This window comes from Typopeltis vanoorti, chromosome 15, assembly GCF_054136105.1.
Source record: "Typopeltis vanoorti isolate ZY-2024b chromosome 15, IOZ_Tvanoo_1.0, whole genome shotgun sequence".
Lineage (NCBI taxonomy): Eukaryota > Metazoa > Arthropoda > Arachnida > Uropygi > Thelyphonidae > Typopeltis > Typopeltis vanoorti.
The window spans coordinates 93,396,433-93,409,202 of NC_143563.1; the positions used below are offsets into that span (position 1 = coordinate 93,396,433).

The 12,770-nt window shown below is 32.6% G+C and overlaps 1 protein-coding gene across 1 annotated transcript in view; it reads left to right on the forward strand.

Moving 5' to 3' along the window:
• Positions 1–12,770, forward strand: part of Rpn3 (regulatory particle non-ATPase 3) — a 195,115-nt gene that overhangs the window by 77,383 nt on the left and 104,962 nt on the right. Inside the window, exon 8 of the mRNA XM_090404567.1 lies at positions 7,262–7,376. Coding sequence (XP_090260693.1) covers positions 7,262–7,376 — 115 coding nt within the window. The remainder of the gene's footprint in view (positions 1–7,261; positions 7,377–12,770) is intronic.

Consider the following 12,770-nt stretch of genomic DNA (forward strand, 5'->3'; position numbering starts at 1 on the left):
CCTATTCTCATTGTCTTTGTCTTTTAATGCTGACCTTCATACCATATCTGTTACAACAGTTATTCAGTTTAGTCAGGAAATCTTGCAGACTTGTAGCGGATTTATTTAGAAGTATAACATCATCCACATAAAGCAAAGAACTGAGACTAACATATCCAATTTTGATATCGGGTTTAGTACCGCTTTCCTTCATAATGTGATCCATATAGATAATGAATAACAGAGGGGATAATCTACTTCCTTGTCTGATACCAGATTTAACATTAAAACTCCCTTCCTGTACTTCCTTTAATTCTAACTGCTGACTTAGAACTCAAATAAAGATTAAGTATTGTGTTGGATCCCACATGATTACTATTACGATGTTCTTAACTAATTGATGAGTTGTAAGTTGATTTCTAATTCAAATATAAAGAAAATTTATATTTAAAGACTGCGCCACTTTATATCTGAATTAGTTCAAGAATTGAAGATAAACCAACTCTCAACTACCCTTCCTTTATATGTTGTTATTATATATACTGGCCGAGAATATTTAAATTACTTAATTTACCCGCATTGGTTCGAATATTTTATGAATGGTGCAGTAAAAGAGATTCAGGCAAAATACAATTTTTGATTAACAAAAACAAACATTTAATTTCAGAATCACAAATTTTACACTTAAGATCAAATCACTAATTAAGTTATTATAAACACTTCAGCCTTTCTGATAATACTGTCATACAAACTCAGACAATGGTAAATTTGTTATCTCTAATACAGTCTTATCACAGTTCCTTAAGTTCCAAATACAATAAAATCGCAGTAACACCTCTTTACAAGCAAATACTTTTAAATTTACTTCAGCTAATCTTCGCAATAGTTACTGTTAGTATATGGAAATTCTAGGATTAAACTCACACACTTCTCTGTATAGGAATATTAATGGTTGGAATAATCTTACTGATAATCTTCTTTCTTCATCAACTTACACACAAGCACTTTTTATAACTGTAAACATTTTAAACAGTATACAGCACTCATTAAAATAAATTTTCTAAGCAATAACTGAATTAATCATAAGTCACAATACACATAAACAAACATTCTTGCATGAAGTACTACTGATCACTCATGAATTAAGGCAATACACAATAATTCCTTATCTTGATGTTTTATATGCACAGCTGTCCATTCCTCCGGCATTCAATTAATTCTTTAGGCACTATAATTCTAAACACAGCTACCATTAAACTTCATCTTTACAGCCTCTACTACTCTCTAGTAACTTCGTGTTTTACTTCAAGGTTCCATATGTCCTTGAAAGGTCGGCGCTGAAATTAAATCTCAACTCAAGTATCGCTAGTCTATTTAATAGTCTCTCAGCTGTTTTCCGTAGCTATAATTGTTATTCTACAACTTATTAGCTAACTGCTTCTCGACTAGTAGACTTAAATTAGCTGCTTGAGTGACTTTCCAACTCTCTAATATCGCACTCTGATTCCCAGAATGCTGAATGCTCCGATTCCAACTGAATGCCAATCTGTATCTTTTCACTCTCTAATAATAATTTTCAGCGTTCTTCCTTTTTATATCCATTCTTCCCGCCTAAATTGTTCTCATGATCTCTTTAACTAAAACTCCTTTCAATAATTTTTCAACATTCTCCTCGCGCACTGTTCCAAACTTGCACTCGCTCACTTACATACGTCTCCATGACAACAAAACAAAACATAATAAAATTGAGCTATTGCGTAATGTTAAACTTCTACAAATAGGAATAAATAGAGAATATTTACATTTCAATTAATGCACAGTTAAATTATCAAACACAAGTTCTTATAATATTAATATAGTAATAAATAAAATAGCTTAATAATATTTAATACAGTCTTCTCATTATTAATACATATATCTTTGATTAATTAATTAAATATTAGATAAAATTAAAGGTAGTTATATGAATATTAAATTGTAAAATAAGTTGTTTACATTAAATAATATTTACAAGTCTAGCCTTTGTGATGGAAGATCATGTTGGATTCTGAAGCAAATAATAATTACTTAAATCTCTATATATTCAGAATCCAACAATTGCTTGATTTAACTGTACACCATATAACTGTAGCATTTCAAGTAACTTCTCTCTTGGCACCTTGTCATATGCCTTTTCCAGATCTATAACACTTAAATACAGATCTTTGTTATATTCCCATGATTTCTCAACTATCTGTCGTAAAGTGAAAATCTGATCCTGAGAGCCTCTATTTCTCCTGAATCCGCGTGAATCGCCTGAATTCGCGTGGAAGAGAAGCTTATTCTTCACCAAGCTTCTCTTCCACAATTCTTATAAACTGTTTCTCAAGTATACTTGCATATATCTTACCAGGAACACTCAGTAGAGAAACACCTCTGTAATTCTCACATTCAGTTTTATTTCCCTTTTTTGTATATGGATACGATGAGACCTCTGCTCCAATCATCTGGAATTCTTTTCTCTGTCGAGGCCTTCTAAACTATGCAGTGCAGCCACTGTAAGACTTTTATACCTCCATACTTGAGCATTTCTGGTCGAATATCATCTACTCCTGCTGCCTTTCCACATTTCAGGCTTTTGATGGCTTTTTCTACTTCAAGTGTGGATATGTATTCCTGACTGCATGCCTGGTCAGTGTTTTTTACCACTATGCTTTTATTTAGCAATTTTTCGAAGTAATTACTCCATACTTCAAGGATATCTTTTTCTCTGGTTTTCATGTCATCTTTATCATCTCTAATTCCTTTTACAGCACTCTTTTCTCCATTTCTGAGCTTCTTCAATGACCTCCACAATATCTGGATTCTAATGAGTTATGTGTTTTGAAATACTTTTTTTTGGAAATACTACCCAGATGGGTTGCTAACCTAGAGTAGATTTAATACTGTCAGTAGTGAGCAAAGGATTAAATAAATCCACTTTCTGTACTCCAGAGAAGGGAATTTTATGGTAATTTTCAAGCCACTTGAGGTCTGTAGTAAACAGAGTTTCAATCTCACACTAGCAAAGATTTGCATTCATATTATGCAAACAATTGTAGTGCAAAGACATTATATTCATAAAGATTGGTCTAGTCCACTAGGAAAATTTTCAAATTGTTTTTAGTAGATCAAAAAAAAGTTTTCATTAACTCATTAGAATCCAGATATTCTGGAAGTTGTTGAAGTTCAGAAATGGAGAAAAGAGTGCTGTAAAAGGAATTAGAGATGATAGAGATGACATGAAAACCAGAGGGAAAAAAGATATCCTTGAAGTATGGAGTAATTACTTCGAAAAATTGCTAAATAAAAGCACAGTGGTAAAAAAACACTGACCAGGCATGCAGTGGCAACACTGCATCATATTAAACTGACTAGAAGAAAATTTTCATTAATTTTTGAAAGAGTATTTATATAAAAGAAAGCACTTCTTTGGTCCACAAATACAGACATTTATGAATGATTTCAATTTTGATAACAAATGAAGTAGAAAAATTGGCATAGTTGGCTTCCCATTTGCTCAGAATTTCTCAATAGCATCAAACTGGATTATTATGTTAATATTGTGAATATAATGTTAAATAATTACATTATTTTCTGTCATATACCTCGGGGAAGGGAGTATTAATATTATGATAGCAACACAAGATTTCATGACTAGTTTCCAATCTACTCCTTCAAATTAATTTATCAGTTCTTACATTTATCTTCCAAATTGCACTTTATTACATAAATCCACCTATATCTTGTCTTCTTCTGATTCTGTCCACAAGGAGATGTGCTTTGCATTATGGGATACTAAGGCAAGTGATGTGAAGTCAATACCACCTTTACCACAAGTTGGCCCAGTCCTGAAATTACTTCAGGCGCAAACTTTGTTTGCTTACACTTGGATAAAGGATTAAAAAGTACAGGTAACCCTCATATAACACAGATGTTAGGTTCCATAGAAATGCCGCGTTATATAAATTGTGTTATGCTAGACTTAGATCACATAAAAAAAGTAGGGTTATGTTCCAAAATCGTTTTTTTTTTAAATTATATAAACAACAATGACATATCCAACAAACAAATATTTTTATTTAATTCAGGTAATTCATGTAAGTTAAGAAAACATATAAACAAAAATAAGGTGCCACATCTTATTAAATTACTCTGGATTAGAGAAAAGGTTGTTGGAAGTTTTTTCACTTGACTATACTATAAATTAAAGATACCAAGAAATTATATACTTGGTTTAATCCTCTATCCAAGTGTAAGCAAACAAAGGTCAAAACTATGAAACAAATGCATAGTATTAAAGTAAAAAAAATTATAAATTAAACATAAACTTCATTGCACATAATGCATAAATGTTTTAGGCAAAATAAAATAAAGTGCATATTTTATTCTTTAATAGCACGAGGATTTGAGGATCGGTTAATAAACATTGGTTTTGTCATGTAATCACCTGATGCATTACTACAAAACAGCAGAGTAATTCTATCTTCGGAAATTTTGAATCCAGAAGCTGATCTTTCATTTTTCAAAATATAGGTGTGTTTTGGCATTTTTTTTCCAATATAACCTGGATTCATCTGCATTGAACACCTGGTCTGCATTATAAATGTTTATAAACTTTGAGAGCTTTTTGTTTAATAAAATTTTCATCCAAAAGAATTTTCTTTTGAGTGCAATCTTCTATCCAAATCATTAGAGATTTCTCCATTTTTTCCATTAGAATATCGCATACACGAGCAACGCACTTTGCACTTACCGCTGACCCAGCAATAACACTTTCTCAGATTTTATGTTCATTTTGTTTGAATTGTTGATTCATTTAAATTCAAAGCCCTTGCAACAGCTCTTGGGTTTTCTCCATTTTTCAACTGATCCATTATTTAAATTTTTTCTTTGCAAGAAATGAATTTTTTTTTCAATGTTGGTTTTTCCCTTTTGTTGCAATTTGTGGCCATTACTGTAAAAATAAATTTTTTACATAAAAAAGCATTATATATTAATTATGTATGTAACTCACCAGAAAATAAAGTGCTCAGCTTGAGATTAACACACTTATGATTTTTAATGCGCTTTCCTGGCAGAAAATAAAGACAATTTTCAACAATAAATGCTTTACACAGTAAACAGTTGACGTACATGTGTGCTAAAGAGTATTTCCCCTAATATAAATTCGGTACTTATAACTATATGCACGATACGGGCAGACTCAAATTTAATGAAGATAAAATTTGATTTTTAAGTCACATGGTGAAAAATATATGAAAAGATAAAGGATTACTACAGTTTGTAGACTGTATTATGGAAGTACCGCATTATATGAGGGTTACCTGTATATAATTTCTTGGTACCTTTAATTTATCTTATAATCTAATTTTGTCTACTTTAGAAAGATGACCATGCTGGTCATCTTTCTTGCCTGACCTTTGTACTCATGAGCTTGCTAGTTACCTTTCTATTTAAATACTCTCCACCACACTTTCTTTTTTTCTTCTGCTTAATGATAGTACTCATTCCTACATGATTTATCTACTACATTTAACTCCTACATGATATATATATGTATATATATATATTATGTATATATGATATTGCTTCCTCCAGAATACCCCTTGGCTATCCACCATAAACTGTGAAACATCTTTCCCTTGCAGATCTTTATGCCATGGGACAGCTTCAAGCTTCCTCCTAAGCTTGTCATAATCACCTGCCTTGTAATATCACATATACCCCCCCCCCCCTGACAGAATATACTCCATCTTTACAACCTCCCAAGTTGTGCACAAATTGTCCTACTTTGGCCAAACAGGCAGGACAGCAAATATCAGGATTTCAGAACACAAAGACTACATCCGGTTTCACCAGTACAGCCGCTCTGGGCTGGCAGAGCATGCCTTAGTAGATACCCACCATAGAATTCATTGGAAGAAAACAAAAATAATACACCGCAGCAAGTTTAAATACGAAAGATTATTCAAGGAATCATCGGCAGCTCTAAAAAATGTTCCTAACCTCAACAAATTTGGGTGCATGAAACTACCCCAAGTTTGGGAGACTTACATTATGAAACTTCAGCCCAACTGCCAAGACAACCAAATTAGCCCACCAGAGGGCACCATTAGGACTTAGGAACAATATTAGTTTCTTGCTTTCTTCCTCATTTGCTTTTGTTAGTGCCTGCGTGCACATACCATATCTTTATGTTCCTGAAGATGGCAATGTCACGTTGCCGAAATATAGAAGTTATTCATTAAAGTTGCCTTTAATTAATATACTTTTTATGCGTTGTTAATTCCGTAAACTAATTACCCAACGTATAAGCCTTGCTACTTGAAATATAAAATATTGTTCAATTCCATCCATGTGGAATTAATATTACTATCATTTTTATGCAAAATGATGGTAATATTAATTCTTCTTGGGTTAAAAATAAACAAGATATAATTGTAACCAAAACTGAGTTGAGTATATACAGAGCTTATACTGAGTAAAACTCAGTATAAGCTCTAAATATTAAATTTCATTTAATTCTCTCCAGATATCTGGCACATTTATTGCTTTTAAAATTTCAAGGTTTGTCAAATTTTCCACATAACAAAACTTCATTTTTGTCCCTATCCATGGAGTTGACTGTAATTACCAGAAAAACCTTTGTCTAACTATCGTATAATATGGACAAAATGAAACACAGCATAATGGTTTGAATCCATATTTACACTGCCATCATTTGCAAGGGGTCATCACACCATTTACAGTGACACAACCATAGTGTCATGTTGCAATGGATCATTATCAAATAGCCCATCAAATTTTCTTGATTTTGAACATTTTCACTTGATTTTTTTAACTCTTCACTGCTAGAATCCCATGTGATAAATTTCACAGATTAACAAATTCATGTGGAGACAATGATTCCTGATTTCATACTGATGTCTTGAAATTATTGAGAAAATCTTAATAAATTTTAGAAAATCATATACAATTTCTGGTGCTGACCATAAATGAAGCATCGAGGTCCAAGATTCATGAATTGTTTCATCATCTTAAAATAAATTTACTTAGGATTAATTTACATTTGATATATATATATATATATATATATATATATATATATTTTTTTTTTTTTTTTGAAGAGAAGGAAGCTTTTTCTGTGTTTATTAATGAACTAAATGTTTATTACCTCTAAAGTGTATAAAATTGTTAATTATTCATATTTACTTAAATGTTCTTATATAAATATTCTTATAAAATGTTTTAATTTTTGTAGGCATACAAGCTAGCCATAACTGTAGAATTACTATTGGGAGATATTCCAGACAAGTCATTATTCAGACAACCCACACTTCGGCGAACTTTAACTCCATATTTTCAACTTACCCAAGGTAATAATTAAATTAATGATAGATAAGCATTTAGATAATTAACTGACAGTATTCCAGCAGTTAATGTAGTTATAGAAGAAATATAATAGATGCAATTTTCAGTTATAATACAAACATAATGTCCTAATACCTTATGTAAATAAACTGCATACCATATTTATATAAATCATTCTATTTAGCCAGAAACCACAATCGCATATTTGTGTTTACAGGTATTCATACATGCACTTCATAAAATTTTCAATTTATTGAAGAGCCCTAGAAATTAGGGAAAGGAGGGAGAGTAGCTTTAGTGTTCAGTACACTTGTTTGGGAATTTACTGACATAAAAAAAAAAAATAATAAAAAATAAAATAAAATAAATAAAAAAAAACTGATACTTACTGGGTAAGTACCTGCTAATTTTCTCCTCAGAACTTTGGACTAGTAATTTAATAATACTATGTTTCAACATAAAAATATTCATGGATTCATGTGGAGAAAACACATGCAAAATGATGAAATTCTTATTCAATGCATTCAATAGAGTTATTCTTTCTTTTACTTGCAGCATAATTATAAAATTCTTTTGAATTTTTTTTTAGCTTGCCAAGCTAGTTTTTATTCATACTTAGATTTAGCTTTCCATACAACAATTGACTCTTCTGGCCTTCTTATAATTTTCATATTCTTTCCACATCATCTTTTTCTTATGAATCTGTTGCTTAATAAGATTACATCCTTTTCACTTCTACCCTATTAATCTACAAACTCTAGGAACATATACTGATATTGCATCATTCACAGAGCCCAGCATATTCCCCAGATAGTCATAATTTCCTGCTTTGTAGTTCAGCATGTAACCTTTTCTGAATGGAACATTCATAAACTTAGTCACATTATGATACCTCCCAACTGTAGGTAGAATAGTAGAATTTCATTTCATGTACTTCTATTCTTTGGAACAGTCTCCCTCACACTGCCTTCCCCTTCAGTTGTTCAAGCAAAATGTGAACAGACTCCTCCTCTTTTCTATTCCTCTTGCCCACACACATCACTGATGTGCTATAGGTCTTGTGGCTTATCATGTGTGGATCAGATTAAAAAAAAAAAAAATGAGAAGAATCAAACTGAATTTATTGAGCTGTTGCAAGACAACGTTCTCAATAAGCATGACAGAAGGAACTAGAGGTTAAAGAGTGTTAAATCTGATTATAGTGTCTAAGGTGATTTCAGTTCTTTGCATTTTCCTCCCAGTAGTATCCCTACCAGGAGGTAATTTATTCCTACATGCTCCATTGCATACAATGCGTATGTTACATGTAGCTTACAAGTACAGCCATCCCGCGACTTACATCGGGGTTCCATTCCATCTGGCAGGACATGTCAGTACATTAAATCAGCGAAGTTATAGGCATTAGGGACTTAACCATAATAAGTATACTGTCATTTTAATTTTTAAACCTTATAAAACTGTACTGTACTATGCGTTACTGCCTTTATAAAAGATGAGAATGATCACCGAAATCTTCCTCCACAATCACATCTTCATTACATTCCCTATGTGAAGCACCAGGCTGCAGGTCTTCTGGTGTAATCTCTATTTTTATTCCTGTTCTTCATTTCATCATAAATTTGTTTGTAGCAAGTAAACGCATCATGTATTTTCCTTTCTACTAATAAGTAGCATTCAACATTGGGGTCCATGTCTTCAGTCATTTTGAGAACATCGCTAACTGCAGAGGACGTTTCTGCAAGACCCTTCACTGCGAATTGTTTAACTACCTCTTCATGTTTCTCTCTTCCTCTTCTGCAACACATTGTTCCTCCAGTCAACTCTTCAGGGGCACTTCCTATGAGTTGAACTATGTCGTCATCATTCACTTCGAGATTCAGATTGTTTGCTAGACCCACTATTTCTTCACTCAATTTACAAAGGTCTTCATTTTTTTAAAACTTCTAAAATCGTGCACAAATCTTTTTAATGTCTTTTTCCATATGCCACTCATACATTGAGAGGTCACTTCGTCCCAAGCCACAGCAATATTTTTAATAGCATGATAAATATTGAATGCTTTCCAGAATTGCATGAGTCTGATCATTTCCTTCGATGGCAGAAATAGCTTGTGAAAAAGTTCTCTGTCGATAATAAGCCTTAAACACTGCAAGAATTCCCTTCCTGCAGTGGGGGTGAAGATCACTGTTGTAAGGGGGATGACCTGGAGCATTATCTAGGATTAATAAAATTTTATATTCTACATTTTCTTTCACATAATAGCTTTCCAATTCACTCACATAAAAGTTGATTAAGGCATCCTCTAACAATTTTTGAGCATGCACAACTTCTTATTGCTCCGATAATGAACTGGGAGGGTATGCTTCCTAATGTTTTTGAAGACTCATGAATTCTCACTGTGCCATAAATGTCTTCAGTTTATATCCGGCCACATTATCCCCCTAACAGAATTGTAATATAGTCTTTAAGAGCTTTGAAACCAGGCATAGATTTCAGTTTTTTGTGGATGAATGTCCACTTGGGCATTTTTTCCAAAACAAGGTCTCATCCATATTAAATATTTGCTGTGGCAAATTATTTTCCTCCGTAATAATTTTATCCGATTTCTCCACAAACTCCTTGGCAGCCTTCTAATCGAAACTTACAGATTCACCATATATTTTCACATTATGCAGCATAAAACTGCTTGAATCTCAATGAAACAATTGGAAGAAGCATTGAATTCCTAGTTATAATTGGGCCCCGCTTTCTCCTTCAGTATGTTGAAGAGACTTAGTACTTTAGCACTAGGACCATATGCTTTTGGTTCAGGTCTTCTATCGATACGTGATGCAAGTAGCTTTTCCATATCACCAATAGGACCTTGTCGTTGCTTCATCATTATCATCAATTTAATTTAAGCAGATCTTTTCACAGCCTCAACGATTTTATCTTTATTTTTCAAAAAGTTGTCACTGTGGAATGAGACCATGTGAAGTCATATGCGATCACATTTATGGGCTTACCAGCTTCATGTTATTTTATAACTTACAACTTCGTTTCAAGATCAATTGCTTGCCTCTTTTTCTGTGATTCTTCACTAGGGTTTTTGATTGGGTGTGTAGGGACCATGTTGCACAAAATATCGCAAAATATTTAATAACAAATACACAGATAACCTATTTCTCAAACACAAAATGAACAGAGGAACTGTTGAAGATATGCCAATTGCTGAGGGAGGTTGCCAATCAATACACATTTGCTGCTACACACGATGCATTGTTGCTAAATAGAAACCTTTTTACTTTATACTCGCAGGCATCGTGTTCAAAAGTAGAGTCGAAAATGTTTATTCCCTTACAGAATCAGAGACATATGTTGGATCATACATCCTGGCTCTGAATCCGCCATCTTGTTAGAACGTAGTTCTTATTTAAATTATCTGTTTTTTATTATCTTAATTAATTGTTGGTTGATTACTAATCCAAATATAGAAAAATTTATATTATCCTGCACCACTCTATATTCAAATTAGTCTATATAATATAGTGGAATCAATCATCAACTAACTTTAGCATTCTCACTTTTCTACAGGCAGAGTTTAAAATAAATATTTAAGGCTTCCGCAAGGTCCGATAAACTTTAAAGCGGTGCAATGAAGAAAAATCAGGCAAATTGAATCCAATAAAATAAACATTTAATACAGGGTTATAGAACATGTACATTTAAATAAAACTTTAAAAACAAGAAAATGCAAATCAGCTTAGTCCAAATACTCGTAACAAATATAGAATATTAGGCATCGCACATTCAGCTGTCAATACTATATTCATCCGAATAATTGAAGATGGTCCACACAGTTCAATGTTACAGAATCTCACAGTAATCATTCTTAAAGTAGAATTCTCTAATTCTCTCTTAGTCAACTAACACTTAATTTAATTATGAGGCAGTTATCACTTCAAGGGGGGAAACACTTTAAAGCTCCATACTTTGGCTATTTTTAATAGAACGCCACAGTTAATGTTAAGATATATCAGGCGGAGCTAACTCTTATATCTTCACGCTGAAATATAAAAAAAATGGACTGTTCTTACCGGATTACATCTTTTACACATTGGATTTACTATAGGCACACTTAAAACTGTAGTTAACTATCACTCTGAAGCAACACTATTCAAAAGAAATCTTCACTATGATAACTGAAATGTTAAACATAACGCTTCATAAGTCATGGCGCACTCATATTAGGTAATCTACTTATTCCTTATTTATTACTATGCATTAAATTCAGCCTTGCACTGTTCTTCTTCAAAACAACTGGAATTCGTCGTAATTTTAGAATTCTGTAGAAATATTCCGAATTGCCTATTAATTTCCCGGTCCTTTCATAATCTGTTTACGGCATTTCCAAATCCCCATTACTGCCACCCCTTACTTCACTCCTTGCTGTCCATAAGCTTTCTCTCCTGTTTACCTTCGTTCTCCAATTAAACATGTTCATTCTTCCCGCCAAAATCTGGTTCTAGCTAGTTCAGCTTATATCAACTTCTTCTCCCTTCGAATACCGTAGCTCATGCTCCACGCACGCGCTATCTAAAATTAACTCTGTTTCCTTGACAACAGCCAATCAAATTCGATCAGAAGAATTACATAAAATTACTCTCTCTTTCAGTAATGTTAAATAAAAAATATCATAGTTCACATAGGGTACATTAAACTTACATATATATAATTTCTTACAATATTATTATAGGAATAAATTAAATAAAATGAATGACATTTTTATACAGAGTCCTTTTTATAACTATTACATTACTTAAGATTATATTATTAAATAGTAATAAACAAAATTCAAGGCAATTATATGAATAACACACTATAAGCAAGAGATAAACAATAAATGATATTTACAAGTCTTGCCTTTGACATATGGAGATTCTGAAAGAAGTATTAACAATTTTCATTTCTCTTCATTTAGAATCCAACACATATCTTTGAGCACATGTATGTCAAGGGTAACATTTATATTTTTACATCTGTATATACATATTCTGACCTTTACATCCATGTTTATATTTATACTATGGGGGGCTCTTATTCATTTGGTTGTCTGAATTTAAGAATCTGATGCACCACTCATAAAAGATTCGGACGGAAGCGGGATATATAGGGAGTAGACTTTATAAAGGAGGGACACGACTAGCATTAAAATTGAATTAGAAGGTATTATCATTTCAAAGTGGGGGTATTTTAAGTATGACAAAGTAACTATGTGCCAGTCTGAGAGTTCACTCCTTGGCTGAAAGGTATTTCCAATCTTGGGGGTTCAGGATGGCGCAGCGAAACAAATAAATTTTCCCTGAACCTTAACAAGGAGATAACTCCAGACATCTCTAGCAAAGGAACCGGCTCCTCAC